We start from the raw sequence: 17,857 nt of genomic DNA, 5'->3' as shown, positions 1-17,857 counted from the left end.
TAACGTGTCGATTATTTTGAGTGTACCTTACCGACAATGCAATTCAAGCTGATGTATGAAATAATGAGTTAATAGCAAAAAGCAGATACAATATTACATCCATGGATGTATTATTCATAATCATTTTTGCATAATTTGAGAATGCTCAAATTACTCATAAAACACAAAAAGTGCCAATTTACTCTGCGCTTCCTACACCCAACCGGTGGATGTAAGATTCGCTTAAATTATGTGGGATTCATCATCAGAGGATGTAAGTGTCGACCGCATGAACCGAGGATGCAATATACCTAGCTGCGGTCCAATGCAAGAGAATTGGAGACCGAAAAATGTGGAGTGTATTAGTGAGTGAAATGTATTATGTCGAAAAAAAAATGGAAAAAGGTTGCCGACTGGGACTCGAACCACGAACGTTGTGATTATCAGACCTGTGCTTTTTCCACTGCTCTCTCCATGCTTCTGAATATGGATAGCCTAAAAGCAAATAAGAAGCGCTCATTTCATTCGAGGCAAGTGTGTGCGTCGTTCTGCCATGTTATACATAAAAATCAAGGCAAATGCTTGCTTGTGTAGATGAAAGCACAGACAGAACACGAAATAAAAAAGGCAAAAAACCATTACATCGCCTGCAAGGTCAACTTCTAACATTCGCTGCGATGTTCATGAACAGAAGATGATAGGAAATGGAACTATCATTCATTGTAATAAATTTTTGGTTTGCGTGTACAAAATTTACTCATAATTGAAAAAAAAAACTGCATTTTCAGTACTTTTCTGTGCAGAGCACCAATGATACCGACGCCAGGAAAGCAGCTCCCGCACCTAGACCCTACCTATCGGCCCATCAATTCATGATCCTGGGACCAACGGCATTACTTCCCTTCCAAAGGAAGGCGTGATCAGAGATATCAGAACATCCCGGCGGCGCCGACTGGGATTGAACCCAAGCCTGCTAAGGCAGTTATTGTAGTTGGTCGTGCGGTGTTTTGTTTTTCCTCTGTTCGGGACCTTAGACCACTGCGACCAGTAATTTGATCTATTGCAATATATCCCGTGTTCAAAGAAAAGAAGAGGATCTCGAGTAGAAAATCTGTTCTTCCTACTTTCACGAACAGTAGCGACGCCTGGTGGTAGCAGGCAAGCTTTCTGCACGTAAAATATGTATAATGTTTGCTAGTTTTAGACAAATCAACTCCTATGATTTATGTGTCGACTTTTAAACAGAGTTGCCAGAACTTATTTCCGAATATCAGTACAACAAATCGGCAATACCGATAAGCGAAATATTCAGTACTATTGCGTAATACTTTCTACCTTGAAATTCGACAGATGTGGATAAACTCGTTTTTCGATATGGAGATATTCGAAAAATTGACAATTTCTCTTCAAACATTGCTTTTTGCGGTGAAAAAAGAGTCTATGCCCCACGAAAGGATGCTTGACGTAGGACAACGATTAGTTGGTACAATTGTTTTTGCGCTTCATTCTTTCAGTTGTTCAAAAAATCTATAGTGTTATCTATTTAAATTTTTAAAATGTTGATTAATTGTGTGAAATGTGGCGTTAGTAGTTTTATTTAGAAGCTCTCAAAAGGATCGATGGGGTTGAAGCGTTATATCGAGACCGGAACGCTTCGATACTTCACAGTTTATCAGAAAATTGGTATACAGTGACATATGTCATATCACAAGTTTGAGGGGGCGATCCTGGTGTAGTGTGTAGCAACCATACCTCTCACGCCAAAGTCACGAGTTCAAATCTCACCTCCAAACAAGTCACTGAACTAGGTTGCCACAGACAGCAGTATTCCATCAACTCAAGCAGTCAACGTAAAGCAAGTCACTAGAAGTCAAATGGAAAACTAGCACCATGTGGTGGTAGAATTCACCAAATAATTGTTCACTGCTTCTGAACAACCTTACCAAAAAACTAGCTGCTAGTTTAGCTGTCCAGTAATAACAACCAATTTGGAGTTAAATTTTACACTAATGCTGCCTGATAAGGTGCCAACATGACACCTCAAATTTGGAAAAATCGATATGGGATGAAATTGATCAACCCCTTAAATAACTTTCCAGTGCATTTATAGCAAATATGCTTAATAAATTTGGGTTCCCAGATTCCGAATTAGGTGCTAAAATCCTTGTGCGGAGTGTATTCGTGTGTGTATTGTATCACCGAGAGAAGTCATTGTTTATTAAAGCTGTTATGCCCTAATTCCAGCTCTATCTAGATTTGTTCTCTCATTTATTCTTACACCGAGCATGTCTTCGTGGACCGATGTGGTCCTGGGCTATATCACGTTAGTGAATATACCAACAAGTGATCTTGTCATTGAAATCTTCTAAAATTTAATGAGTTGCATAATAGGTTTGGTTTTAGTAAGATTCTAGACACTTCCCCAGAGGCACCCGGAGCATAGGCGGTTGTTGTCAAAGCGATCTTTGACGCTCAGTTTGATTGCATTAGATCTTCTTTTCAAATAATCTAGTAGTTTGATGTGTCGCATGATGGGATAGTTCCGCGCGCTATGTCTGAAGGCACTTTTTTTTGCAACATTCATGTACCTCAGATTTTTCTTCACAGGATGTTGGTATTAATCCTAACAATCAAATCTGTGATGGTTTTAGAATATTTCAGCTTGGGTTTTTTGGGAAAAAGTGTTTTGAAGTTTACAAAGCCGATTATGAAGGCGTATATAAACTATTTACCATTCAAAACTATTATGAATTGGACAAATGGAGTTAAATAAGGTTCGAAAGTTGATTGAATTAATCCAAATGGCATGAAAGAAGTTCTCTTTGACTCCCAAGTAAGATCCATATTGATTATGCCGACTTTGCGCAAACTCTATTAATATTTGTTGGTAGCACAACATCTTGTTTAATTTCTATTCCCTCAGGCATTGATTTTCGGCCTGTTTCGAGTGTTTTTATAGATGTATCGTGTGGAAAATCTGGAAAAAATTAATAAACCTCATAAAGAAAATAGAGTGTTCGCTTGTTGTGCTTCGAAAAAGCAACTCTGTAAAAAAAATCAAGCCACTTTAGTAGCGACGATCGTTGAAAGATTTTTACCGGTGTTCAATAAAGGAGATAGTAGGTATCCGATAGTTTTGTGTCCCGTACTCAGCAGGTGGCAAAGGTGGCATTTTTCACCAAGACATCCTGAGGGGCGGAAAATTTGCTTGGATTTTTAAAAATAAATAGACGAGATTGAAAAAAAGTCTGGCAACCATGACGAATTTGTTTGAAAATCGTTTAACCGATAATTCTGATAATACAGGAATGAAACTAACATGAGGTTAGGTACTCTTGCCCAGTGATTAGGTAGCCCTCACCTTGAATTACTTCAAAATTGCTTGAGCTTCATTGTAGTTCCCATATTTTGTCTAAGAAAACTTTCAGGAAGGTTCAGCGACTTTCTAGGAAATTCTGCAAACTATAATGAACTGTAGTGAATTTTAGAAAAGTTCTGTGTACCGTTAAACGGGGTAGCATTGATAATTTTTTAAAGTATATTCTAAATATTTTTTACAGCAATGAATGTTTTTCAAATTTTATATTTTTAAAACAAGTACTGAGGATCCAAGAGTTAATTTGTTAGTAATATGTTGGACGAAAATTAAAGCATTTGCACTATTTTTTTAGTTTTGTGACCGAACTTCAGTATTTTGATTTGGGGTTACTTTGATAATGCTCGATGAATGTAGAAAAAAAAATGATTGAAACTCAAACAATTTAGTTCTTTAAATATGAAACTTTGAATGAGTATATAATCAGAAAACTTCAAAAGCAATAAGAATAGAACATTGAGTTTGTGATGGCTGTATCGGAAATACATTTCATAAGTGATGGTTTGAGTGCTTTTTCAAAAAGGCGAAAAACACGAAACTGGTTTTTAATATTTTTGTGAATTATGTAACACATACTATATAAAAACTATATATCATAGTTGAAGATGCTAATTTCAAATAACAGACTGTAGTGGTAATTTTTATACGATAGATGGAGTAGATGAAAGCATAGAGTTGATAGTTCCGTTAGAGTACGGCATTGTGAAGATTGTATATAGATATTAGACAAGCGAGCGACTTCACGTAGAAGTAATACTAAAAACATATAGTCAAAGTACATAACTCTGGATGGGAGCACACCATCAATTACTGTCAATGGTCGAAAGGTACAGTAGCAGCACCTACCCCACCCGTGTCCCCTCGAGATCGTCAAGTCGACGATGACAGGAGCACATATCGTGGTAGGGGTAAACAATAGTTGCAATTTCCAAACCTACGACTGGATGCCTTCCTTCAAATAACAACTGAAGTGCGGTAAAAAATCGGTAGAACTGTTTCAAACACACAGTTGGTACATGAGCGGGTCGGTTTTCATCTCTTTTTGCCAGTGGTGGCGGGGGGGGGGGACACCCCTCACCATCCCTCTCCAAAGGGGGAGTTTGGTAAAGAGAGATGAAAAAACCGATTTGTACCTTCTTTAAAAAGTTGTCCTAGCTCGCTTGTCTAATATCTAAAGGGTGATACGGTCAAAATTTGGTCAATATCAACTTGACGTATTTCTTTCAATTTTGCATTTAAAAAACCTGAACACCCCTCATTTTGAAGGTGTGTGTGTGTAGAATGTTGCTCCTATTTTGATTTTGGAATTCACTCTTCAGTTGTCAAAATGCCGTCCAAGCAAGAAGAGCAGCGTATCAAAATTTTGCTCGCGCATCGCGAAAATCCGAGCTACTCGCACGCAAAGTTGGCAAAATCGCTAAAAGTTGCCAAATCAACCGTTACAAATGTAATTAAAGTGTTTGGGGAACGTTTGTCGACAGCCAGGAAGTCTGGATCGGGGGGAAATCGAAAACCGGAAGCCGCTGAGACGACAAAGAGAGTTGCCGGTAGTTTCAAGCGAAACCCTAACCTCTCTCTCCGAGATGCCGCAAATAAGCTGGGTGTATCGTCTACAACCGTGCATCGAGCCAAAAAACGAGCCGGACTATCGACTTACAAGAAGGTAGTGACTCCAAATCGCGATGATAAACAAAATACGACGGCCAAAGCGCGATCCCGGAGGCTGTACACGACGATGCTGACGAAGTTTGACTGCGTGGTAATGGACGACGAAACCTACGTCAAAGCCGACTACAAGCAGCTTCCGGGACAGGAGTTTTATACGGCAAAAGGAAGGCGAAAGGTAGCAGATGTTTTCAAGCACATGAAACTGTCAAAGTTCGCAAAGAAATATCTGGTTTGGCAAGCCATCTGTACCTGTGGCTTGAAAAGCAGCATTTTCATAGCTTCCGGGACTGTCAACCAAGAAATTTACGTGAAAGAGTGTTTGAATAAACGTCTGCTGCCTTTCCTGAAGAAACACGGTTGTTCCGTACTGTTTTGGCCGGATTTGGCATCTTGCCATTACGGTAAAAAGGCCATGGAGTGGTACGCCGCCAACAACGTGCAGGTGGTTCCCAAGGACAAGAACCCTCCCAACACGCCAGAGCTCCGCCCAATTGAGAAATACTGGGCTATTGTCAAGCGGAACCTAAAGAAGACCAAAAAAAAAAACTGCTAAGGGCGAGCAGCAGTTCAAGGCACACTGGCTTTCTGCGGCGAAGAAGGTGGACAAGGTGGCTGTACAAAATCTGATGGCAGGGGTCAAGCGTAAGGCCCGGCAATTCGGATTTGGAAAAGCGGAAGCCTAACTGAATATTTTTCCTGAATTTTATACTAATTGAACTTGAAAAAGAAATTTAATTTCATTTTTTAAATAAACGATTTCACCGATTTACACGCGTTTTCCCTTGACCAAATTTTGACCCTATCACCCTTTATATACAATCTTCACAATGCCGTACTCTAACGGAACTATCAACTCTATGCTTTCATCTACTCCATCTATCGTATAAAAATTACCACTACAGTCTGTTATTTGAAATTAGCATCTTCAACTATGTAAATCGTTGACTTCACGTAGAAGTAATACTAAAAACATATAGTCAAAGTATATACCATATCAACGGAAAACCCTAAGCTACAATATGGAATAAATGTTTATTATTTGGAAAAAGCACAGCGAGTAAATTTATTCTTTATATTATACTATAAAAGTTACCCGCATTATCAAAGATACCCCGTTTCACGGTACCTTAAATAAGTTCATTCGAAGAAACAGAGAAGTCCTACAAACTTCAGGAAAATTATTCAAACTTTAAAGATGTGCTTCGATCTTCAGAGAAGCACTGTAAAGTTCAGGAAAATTCTGCCAACTTCAGGAAAATTCTGCCAACTTCAGGGATTTTTTTGAGCTTCAGGGGGGGTTCAATGTCCTCCTGATAAGTTCTACAAATTTCAAGAGAGTTGTGTGAACTATAGCAACATTATATGAATTTTAATGATACTCTGCAAAAAGATCTTTAAACGTTAGGAAATTTTGGCAAACTTTAGGATGGTCTGTGAACTGCAGGGAAAATTTAATAACTTTATAAAAGTACTGTGAACTTTAAGAAATACCCGAGAATTTCAGAAAAAAAAGACAAACTCAGGGACGTTCAAAGACCATCAAGAAAGTTTGAATCGAAGTTCGAAGTTCAACGAAATCAAGAAAAAACTTATAAACAGTAGTTTAAATTTGAATGTGACTTCTATAAGCTATCTCATCGTCGTTGGAGGAAAAACTCCCACTTCATGTCTCAGAAAACAGTATACTAGAGATAATTTCTTGTGATAACTCTTTTTTTACGCTTCCCTTATAACATGTGATCGAGGGCATGAGCAGGGTGGAAGGGCGTAAAAATAAGAGTTCGCCGTCTTAAAAAATATCGTGAGTACAGCTCACGCATGTTACATTACCGTTTACCGCTATAAAAAAGGGAGCAGTTAATGAAAATTGAGGTTCACAAATATCCAGAAGAAATATGTTAACATGAAGTTCTAACCAAACTTGACAGTCAAAGTTGTGCGGGTGTGTAGGTATTTGTATAAAAAACACAGAAAACAGAAAATACATTTATAAAAAAAAAACCGGAATCTTCAGGATATTTTCTAATTGGAAGACGAAAGTAAGGATTACTTTGTTACTGTAACGAATAGGGAATCTTACTGTTCCATTGAAACTTAGTATTTTGGCTACTTTAATCCCCTTTTGAATCATTTTCAGCTGAATTTGTGCGATCCGTAACAGTTTTGTATCGTCAATAGTCCGTATACGCCTTTGTAAACGGCTATTCATCAACGGCAGCCATCATCATTTTCTCATCCGATGATAGTGACAAACTCGCGAGTGATCTTTCATTGAAAATGACATTAACCAGCCCAAGGTACGTACTCATTGACACATGACCCATACTCACATGCATCCCCGTTCACATGAATAGCATTTGAAATTCCCAAATTCCCAACTGTACAACATAACTCACCAACAACTCGTCCGGCATCGAGGGCCCATTTGGCAATAGATTCCAACTGTTTCACCTTGTCACTTGTAGCGACACAATCCCCTCGGTTCACGGTGGGATGAACGGCAACCGTTCCGAGATTACTCTTCACTCCGGTCAAAAATGCTGTGCTGGCACAGGCACTATCCGGCACCCGGCTATCGACGCAATAAGTCTGGAACGATAAAAAAAAAGTAGCAATGAACATAACATCAGTTTCAACATGCCATTTCTGACAGCATCCATAAGTTGACGGTATTTTTTGCCCTGTTTTGCTACCCTTGATCCCATCTCCCACATCCGGCACAGCCCCAATAATTCATTTCAACCTTTCACCGAAAATGTGTTCCCAATCAATAAAAACTGACAAATCATAAAACATTTTCCACCCATCCCATTATCCCATCGCATCGTCCATGACGGTTCGAAAACGGTTCTGTGTTCGGTTTTTTTTTGCTCTCCCTTTTCGACCGACCCACCTTCCCGGTATCGCTCTGCTCTGGCATGGGTAAAATGTTTGCCCTTAGCAGAATACTCGAAATCCCCAATTTAATTCAATCGATCAACTCGGCCCGGTTGGGCAGTGTTGCCAAACAATGGACAAATTTGGTAAAGAGCTGTTAGGAGATTCCACGCAAGCTGGCACCACTCGCTCCCAATCTCCCATGCCATCCACATTCTGTTCCGCTCAGATTTTCACTATGCGCTGTTCAACCCAACCCGTCTCGAATTCGTGATGTACTTTTTTCCCTCCACGTGGCATCGCACGTTATCCACTTTTCTGGATGAGTTGGAAAATCACTTCACCGTGATCCACACCAACCGAATCAGAGTGATGAGGCAACAAACGGCCACTACTGGAGGAGCACACCGGACCCAGAAGGGAAACAATTTGTGTCAATAACCGCATAAAACCAGGCTCCGTGCTCCCTCCACCCGTCGTTATGTTGCCTTCGAGAAACACGGATGACTAAGGCTAACGGCGTGAAAATGGACATCCCAAGGAGGGAGAGCAAATCAAAACCATGTAGCAATAACTTTCAGGACAAAAGACTCATCATTGCTTACCCTGGCATTACCACTCCATTTCAGTTTCTCGAACGCGAATGCGGCATTTTCGCCTCCGTTGGTGGTTCTGGCTGCGGTGATGGTGGCTTGCGACATTCCGGATCCAACGAAGACGATTATGTTTTTGGCAATGTTCTAAAAGGAACAAAAATAAAATTATTTCACCACAACACGACACATACAACACAGCTGAAACTTGGTAATTTTGTGAATATTATTTTGAGTTTTGTTTTGCTGTAACGAAGGTTTTGCTGATAGTCCGTGATCACTGAGCCATACATTAATTCGGTCATATAAATTTTATCAACAACATATATTACCAAAATCATATATGGGACAGTAAAGCAGGCGTATTTCCAATCCTTGTGATTAGTGAGATTCATTATTGTACTTATATTTACTCTAATCATATTACTGATCATTGGAAAAAAAATCATATAGTATAAAAAGGGATTTTCAGCATTAGACATAGACACGTTATGCATAATAAGCTTAAATAGCTAATAAATAAATAAGTTAAATTATATTTTGTTAGTGTTCTTATTTAGATTCGAATATTTATTCTAAAGCTAATCGTCATTCAATTAATTAAAATAAGTAAGATAATCGTTTTGAAACGGACTGAAGCCGATCTTAAATGAAACGAACTGTTGTTTACATCTTCTATGCAAACCAGTTGCCTACGCGTATAGAGGTTAACCAAAATGTATTGCTTACTGATGTAGCTATCTCCGAAGGGTTTCACCAACAATCAATTCGAAACTAACGATTTTAAATTGGATCTCTACTTGACTAGCCTATTGGTCCCAAGCAAATCGATTAACGCACCCCATTCTTGTCGAAATTCTAGTTCTATACTATGTTTTGATTCACTATAGAGATTGCTGACGTTTATCGTACGCACACTACGTCACGTATACGCCAAAATTTTAATCGGGAAAAAAAAACTTCATAGCGGAAAATTTTCCCGATGAAAACAAATCACTGACACAATCATACTTTAGCAATCTCAATCATACTTTAACAATCTCTAATACTCGTCTATCAACGCTTGTGAAAATGAAATGGTTAAAGGCGCATAAAAGCAACCTCAATGAAAATAAACTTATATTTGAGTTCATTTATTATTACTCAATAGTTGAGTAAATTTTAACTAACGCCGCTTTTCTGATTCACTCAACGGCGGACCTCAAATGATAGAACCCAACGTTGAGTTTTTTTAAACTTAATTTTGAGTATTTTTACATACACGGTAAATGCAAGTTTGACAGATAAAATGAGTAGTTCGTGGATTTTCCTATGTTTCGAGGGGTACATCGATTAGCTTGGGACCGAAGAGAGTACCAGAGCTGCGCCAAAAAGTTGAGCACGTTTCTTCGGGACCTTCTGGTCTTAGAGTTACCTCTATGGTTTCACTATTCGTGTTTTTGTTTCTCGTCTAGAGAAAACCAAATGATCAAACTCTGGATTTAGTTAACAGTAGAAAGAACAAGATGGGCCGACTGCGATCGACTGAAGAGGGAAGGAGATACTTTCATTTGATATCTCACGACCATGACTAACGAAGTCCATTGGACTTCCATTTCCGGGAATCATGCTTTGGCTCTTTTTTGAGGAGAATCAGCAATCGCCTCTTTTAAGTTGATCATAACTGTGGTAGACGAAGGGCGCGATTGTATTAATTTATTACGCGTTGTGTTTTGGTTACACACTTAGAAATTATTACTTTTACACGAGACGTAATTCAGCTTTGACGTAAATCATGGAACGTAAACAAACATGGCATGTAAAATTAAGTGTCCTGAAACTGAAACATATGCAACTCGACGAAAAGTGCGTTTGATTGAATTGATTTCTCGTCTTATGTCAAAAGGGCCGCTTGCATGTGTCGGTCTCAGGGCACTTAAATTTACATGTCTTTTTCGTAGTGTGTAGTCTTAAAAAAACGTGAAGTGTCCTTAAGATTTAATTAATCAATTCTATTTTCCCCGTGTAGGCTCTAGCAAAGTAATTAGTTTTAAGGCGATTCGCTGTGAGATCTTGCTACCACTTCGAAAATTTAAGTGCACACATTTCAGCTTCCACGACACGTAGGTACTACAATGAAACTGTTAATCCACGGTGCGGTGCGGTGCAGCATACATCCAGTAGCAATTTCAGGTGAAATGGGGCGTAATTTAAAATTCGAGGTGAAAGTGCATGTACAGCCTATTTGTGGACTATACAAGGAATCCCCTAATAGGGCGGTAATTGTTGTGCTGGAATACTCGCTTGATTACGTGGATTACGTGAACGTACAACAATAGTGTTGTTTCGATCAGCCACGCACCGCCCGTTTTCGTCTCTGGTCGCCAACCCTTGCCACACAGCGGCGCCGGTGGTGTAGTGGTAAGCGTGATTACCTCTCACCCCAGCAGGCCTGGCTGATATCTCTGCAAAATATCTGTTTGATAGCTGATATCTCAGCAAAATGTTACTTGTTAGCGGAGTCTCGGCAATTGTTTGACTGAATCTCAGCAAAAGAAAATTCTGCAATTTATCGGCTGTTGGAATCTCGGCAACAAAGTTTAAGTGTGTAACATCTCTGATCACGCCTTCTTTCGGAAGGGAAGTAAAGCCGTTGGTCCCCGGTTCATGAGTGGATGGGTCGATAGGTAGGGTCCAGGTGTGGGAGCTGCCTCCCTATCGTTAGGACGTCAATTCAGCTTATCGTTTACCAAAACGAACCCTGCTGCAAACCCTTCCCTCTTATCCAACATCCCAGTGATTTTTCGGCTTCCATCAAAGCGAGTACCAGCGCTGGTATTGCCTAGTTTGAGATCACTATGTTTTACACATTGAAGATGATTGCTAGTCCCAAGCATCGTCTATTGGTTCTCTGTGTGATTACAGCTGATCCGGCAATAACAGAGTAGCAACCGTCGGCGGTCAATCATGCTCATGCTCATGCTCATGCTTATAGCGGTATGCTCCATAAAGTTCTCTACCACCGTTAGTATTAGCATAGAGGTAACTCTAAGACCACTGGGTCCCGAAGAAAATCATTATTATTTTTGGCTCACTCAGTACCAGAACAACGGTCCCAAGCAGTCCCAAGCTATTTCACTCACCCCTGCATGTACTGCATGAATCCACACACCCCTGATGTTATCTGTCAAACTTTCATAGCGAATCAAAACAAACATAGTGTAGTAATAGAATTTCAACTAGAATAGGGTACGTTAATAGTTTGCTTGGGACCAATAGGCTACTAAAGTGGTGAGCCAATTTAAAATCGTTAGTTTCGTATTGATTGTTGGTATTAGTGAGCAGTTTCACTAATACAAGCATTGTACTGGTTGAAAATAAAAAAAAAAACAAACCGCTGTCAAGTCGAACACGTTGACAGCTGATTTCGTGATTGAAAATAATAAACAAATCGATTTTACACGGCTATACTAGCAACGTTGTATTGGTGAAATCTTGCGGCAAGAATTCAATTGAGGATAAGACGACAATCTCGTATTATCCTCGATTTTGTTAAGCACCATGCCGTATCATCATAGAGGTAACTCTAAGACCAGAAGGTCCCGAAGAAACGTGCTCAACTCTTTGGCTCAGCTCTGGTACTATCTCCGGTCCCAAGCTAATCGATGCACCCCTCGAAACATAGGAAAACCCACGAACCCCTCATTTTATCTGTCAAACTTTCATAGCGAATCAAAAGAAATATAGTGTAGTACTAGAATTTCGACTAGAATGGGGTACGTTAATCGATTTGCTTGGGACCAATAGGTTAGTCAAGTAGTGAGCCAATTTTAAATCATTAGTTTCCAACCGGTGGTATCATTGCAGAACGGAAAGAACTTGGCCGGCGTCGGTGGTGTAGTGGTAAGCGTGACTGCTTTCTCACCCCAATGGGTCTGGGTTCAATCCCAGCCGAGGTCAATGGGATTTTTCTGAGGCATAAAAATCTCTGGTCACGTCTTCCTTCGGAAGGTAAGTAAAGCCGTTGATCCCGGCCCATGTGATAGCAATCGATGTCCGTCGGTGATTGGCACTAGATTGCGAAACAGAGACCGACGTTAAATAAAGGAAACAAGAAGAAGAAGGGAAGAACAAGATTACTGTGACTGGATACGCACAGCCCAAGGAGGTCATATAAGGGGTAATCTGGTATCACCGTTATCTATCGGAGGTTGGATTCGATGATGAGAATTTACTGGTGGACTCCAGTGAGGTATTGCGAGCATCCTGCACCAGATACTTTCGAGCTGTTGGAGGCAATCAAGAAGAACGAAGATGATAGCCACCAGCAAACCGATGAACGTGGGAAGAAGAATGCAACTGTCCGCCATGCAGAGATCATTCAATCCCGGATCAGAGATGCCTGTGCAACAACTGGAAGACAATTAGCAAAGCTTGGACAGCGAGGTACAGCAATTCGACCAATGAAAAGTTTCTGTTGCTGGTGGCGAGTAGTGACTACGACGTGACCTGAACGTTGTCTGAAATACAAAACCGAACGAGTCAAGAACAACATCCTTCGGGTTTGCAACCTGCTCTATCCCGTTACCACGACTAATTGTAGCATGGATGACACATTCGTTTCGATTTTGGAGAACTTGGTGACCTCTCCTGCTTGGTGCGAGAAGTTTAACAATTTTAACCCACTAATCAGAAGAGTCGCGTCACTGATTTGCCGGAGATTCTTTCCATCAGCTGTGGCCTGGACACGGATCAGGAGTATATGAAGAAGCAAATGAGACGCCCAAACCGGGGTCATCCTCGTCAGAGTGTGAACCAAGCAATAGAAAGGTGTGCGGCTATGGAATGAACTTTTCCCGTGTGAATTGCCACTTTTCGCATGTCATGAAATCCTCCTCTGCGGTCATCTTGAGCGCTCCCACGCCAAGTTCTTGGAAATTCTCGAAGTTCTTGGAAATTCTCGGAAGTTCTTGAAAATTCTCGGAAGTTCTTCAAAATTCATTGCTGAAGTTCTTAGAACTTCTAGGAAGTTTTTGGAAACTCTTGGAACTTTCTGAAAAATTCTCGGAACGTCTCAGATGCTCTTGGAACTTAAAAGATATTCTCGGATCTCCTAAGAACTTCTTGGAACTTTTTGGAGTTTCTCAGAAGTTCTCGGATATTTTCGGAAGTTCTCAGCACTTCTCAAAAAATCTCATAATTCCCCAGAAGTCTTAAGATTAAGAACCTAGCTGAAGTTCTCGGTTCAGCAATTTTTCAGAATATCACCGAACTTCTCAAAAAATTTCGAAATTTCTCAGTTCCAATAGCTGTTCGAATGTTTTAGAATTTACAAGAACTTCCGAAGATTTCTAAGAACTCGCGAGGAGTTCTGAAAACTTCCTAGGAGTTGCGAAAACTTCTGAGATTTTCTGAGAACTTCCGATAACGTGTGCGACATTCTGTGAGTGTCCATAAACTTTCGATAACATCTGAAAAATTTCGAGAAGTTCTGAGAATTTCTGGACTTTGGAAGCTCTATGAAGCTCAAGGAAATTCTCAGAATTTTTCAGCATATCAGGGAAGTTCTCAAAATTTCTCATAACATTCCGGGAGATCTCAGAGCTGCTCGCAAATACTCCGCAGTTCATAGAACTTCTCGGAAGCTCTTGGAAAATTACTCTCTGAACATCTTGGAAGTTCTCAGAACATAGCTGAAGTTATCAGAAACGAAAGTTCTTAGAAATTCTTGGAAATTCTAGGAACTTCTTTGAATTTTTCGGAAATTCTCAAAAATTCACAGAATTTAGAAGATCTTGGAAGTTTTTTGAAATCGTTGGAACATTTCGAAAGATTTCTAAAACTTCTGAGAACATTGCTGAGCTTCTCAGAACTTTTTGGATTTTCAAAAACTTTCCAGAAGATCTTAGACATTCTCGGAAGTTCTTGAAAGTCTTTGTACGTTCTCGGACATTTTCGAAAGTATTTCAGAGAACTTCCGAGATGTTCAGGGAACTTCTGAGAGTTTCTATAAACATCCGAGATACTCTAAGCACTTCAGATGTTCGAAAGATTCCAGACCTTCTCAGAACATCGATGAAGTTCTCAGAACGTCGTGAAGGATCTTGTCACAAATTCTTTGAACTTCTCGAAAGTTCTCGGAAACCCTTAGAATATTTCGGAATTTCTCAGAAGTTCTAAAATGTCTTGTAACATCTAAAAAGTTCTCCGAACATCATTGAATTGAGACTTTAAGATAATTTCCAAGAGCTTCCGAGAAAACCTGAGTCCTTCAGTGATGTTCTAAGAACTTCTAAGATGTTACGAGAACTTCTGAGAATGTCCAAAAATTGCCGAGATGTTCTGATAGGTTTTGAGAATTTTTGAGAAATTCTGAGAATTTCCAGAATTTTTAAATCTGAATAAACTCGCGTATTATCCTCGATCGATGGGCTTCCGGCAATGGCTTCCACATCCACTGTATTCGCCCGATTTGGCTCTCTCAGACTATTATATCTTCCCAAACCTCAAAAGATGGCTCATCAATAAAAAATTCAGCTCACGTGAGGAAATCATTGACGCCGCGGAGGAGTATTTTACAGACCTTCCGGAAAATTACTTTTCGGATGGGATCATGAAGTTGGAAAACCGCTGGAACAAGGTATCGAGCTATAAGGGGACTATATTGAATAAAATAATAAAAAAAATTTCAAAAATGTTACCCTGACACTGACATGCAGGTTTAAAAACCTGTTTAAAATACTGAATTGCCAAAGAAGGAACAATGTAAAAACTCTTAGATATATATCATAACAATTAAGGCTGGTAAGTTGCTGTAGTAGCTGGAACACCTAGGTTAAAATGAAATGTAATTTATTTTGAATTTGGAACAAATAAAGAGTTTAAAAAAAAATAATAAAAAAATCATACCCAAGGAAGTTACTTTTAACCCCACCTAGTAGAGCTCCAGACATGGACACGCAAACCGGCACACCAAGAGAGCCACCAACCGGCTGAACCATCTGGAAGCGCGTTAACCCCACTTCAAAAATAAAAATCGTAAGACATAATATCATTTTAATCCATCCAACCGTATGGAACCAAAAAAAAAAAAACCTGCCAGTAAATCAAGTTTTTCGATAAATTTGCTGACTTTTTCAGTAAATACTGAAAATCACAGCAAAAATGTAAACAATCATTCTTTACTGACTTCAAACAGTAATTTTTGACAAAGAGATTCTCTGATTTACGGAGTTTCATGTTGATTGTTTTCATTAAAGTTTTTGAAAAAATATATCTTCTGTGAAACTTTCAAGTAGGACACTAAAAAATAAACCAAAATTACACATACTTACACAGAGAGTTTAGATTACCGAGATCTGCAAATTTCAGCTGAAAAACTCAGCTGTTTGTAAACCCAGGTCATCTTAAATATAAGTATAAGTGTGTGTGTGTGATTTATTTTAGTTTAGTTGAAAGTATCTCAGAAAGTAGAATTTTTCAGAAACTTTTAATGAGAAATTTAAAAAAAATATATGAAGGGCGTGGGTTTTGATTATTGAAGTTTAATTTTTTTTTGGTTTTTTACCCAAAATTATTTGATTTTTTTACTGCATATATTTCTTTTGAAAAGGATTCCTTTTTTATGAAACTTTGTCTCGGATGTCATTTTGACTGGAAGTGACGTGTTCGACGTTTTTGTTGGATTCAAAATGACCGAATTTTTGTTCAAATGTGAATAATTGACCATAACAAACAATTATGCAAAGTTTCATGCAATTCGGTGAAGGTCGCATTCGTCATTTGGCGTGGAACTACTTTCAGTAAAGTTCTCTAATTAACAATGGAAAATTTGCATTCGGAAAATCTTAACATCTTATCTTATTCCAAAACGTGCGGATTTCATTTCATTTCTCATCGCGCATGGTCATGGCGACTCGAAAATCTGGCCACGTTGCCCACAAACTTCTTAAAATACTAAGTCATCGTTACTAAACAAAATCGAAAATAAAAAAATATTATCAGCGTTGATGCATAATGTTACGTAAAACTACCACAACTTTTCCCTTCTTGTTTCTATGCATAAAGCATTCTTGGAAGTTTCATTGTTCACGCATAGGGTAATTTACTTCGGCTTAATTGCTCACTTGTTGGCCTATCTAGCATAAAACATTAAATAAATCTATGATTTCGGCGGTAACGATTCAATTATACGTTTGATCCGTACGATCTACAACATAAATTCTTTAAGAGTGCAAAGTACACTCTATTTATGTAACTAACTAAGCCTTGAACAAGCTGTCATCCATATAAACCGTTCACTTGCTTATCGTTCTATTTGTAACCTTATCATCCAATAGCGCCTTCCAACGATCACTTATCTCTAACACCGGTCGTAGCAGGTTCCAATTTGATTGCCTAAATCATATCGCAGTTCCGTTATCACTCTTACTTTAATGTCGTTGGCTTATCTTATTTCTACCGTATCTTCGTCGCACTTTCTTCAAAATTACCAAGTTTCACTGTCTTCTTAATGAAGGTTCCAAACAATTACAATTTTCTGCATAGTGTAATCCTTTTTCTCGAACAGCAGATCGTGCGCCTGTTGGTTCCAGTAGTTCGGATCGTGTTCCTCGTGAGCTTGAACTACCAATGCACTTAGTCCGCACAGGGCCAGAACGGCCAACATTGGCACATTAAACCGTAATCCGTTCATAATTACCACACGGCAGAAACGAAATCGAGCAAATTTAACCACCAACCGTATCCAAGCAATGACTGATTGGACGGTGCGGTAGGTTCATCGAATTTATAGACGATTGATAAAGAAGCAACTGACTGCGTGCTGATATAAGAAGATATGGTTGCTGATAGAGGAATTGGAATTGGTAGCGAAAGTATGTAGCGGTGGTGCAGCTTGTCCTTGACTGCATCAATGCATTTCGAGTTACACCCACATGATTCCAAATGTCTGCAGTAATGGGCCAGATGATTTAATATAGGGAGTCCAAGGTCTTTTTTCGAACAACGCAACCGAGATGCGAATCAGAGATAAGAGGAAAAAGTGATGCTGTGAACAGATGAAAGGGGTTCGACAATAATGACCCACAAACCGGTCCCATCTTTGTTTATTTCAAATTAAGCTTCTCGGGTATGAAACCTTGCTTAAGGAGTCATCATTTCAAAATTAGAAGGAAATCATTGAAAAATCTACTGTTTTTAAGATTTGCAAATGCATCCAATTAAACAAATGCCAAAAGCCATGACACGAACCTCTTTTTCCCCAGATTATAGCGGAATAGCTTCGTTTGCTCACAATACACTCTCAAGACGGCCGAAGCTCGCCTGATGGGTGCCGTGTGCAAAGGTCTATTTCTTATCTGCACACGGCACCAATAATTTAAAC

General features: G+C 39.3%; 1 protein-coding gene across 1 annotated transcript in view; it reads right to left on the bottom strand.

Moving 5' to 3' along the window:
- Positions 1 to 17,217, bottom strand: part of LOC135704356 (membrane-bound alkaline phosphatase-like) — a 53,555-nt gene extending 36,338 nt beyond the window's left edge. The window contains exons 1-3 of the mRNA XM_065225817.1: positions 17,006 to 17,217; positions 8,506 to 8,640; positions 7,420 to 7,612 (exon numbers count right to left, since the gene is read on the bottom strand). Coding sequence (XP_065081889.1) covers positions 7,420 to 7,612; positions 8,506 to 8,640; positions 17,006 to 17,167 — 490 coding nt within the window. The 5' untranslated portion in view covers positions 17,168 to 17,217. The remainder of the gene's footprint in view (positions 1 to 7,419; positions 7,613 to 8,505; positions 8,641 to 17,005) is intronic.
- Positions 17,218 to 17,857: the final 640 nt, after the last annotated feature.

The sequence above is a fragment of the Ochlerotatus camptorhynchus genome, unplaced genomic scaffold, assembly GCF_037179485.1.
Source record: "Ochlerotatus camptorhynchus isolate MF236.1 unplaced genomic scaffold, CSIRO-AGI_Acam_v1.1 ptg000002l, whole genome shotgun sequence".
In the NCBI taxonomy this organism is placed as follows: domain Eukaryota; kingdom Metazoa; phylum Arthropoda; class Insecta; order Diptera; family Culicidae; genus Ochlerotatus; species Ochlerotatus camptorhynchus.
Note: the sequence above shows the minus strand (reverse complement) of the source record. Positions and strands in the feature narration are given on the sequence as shown.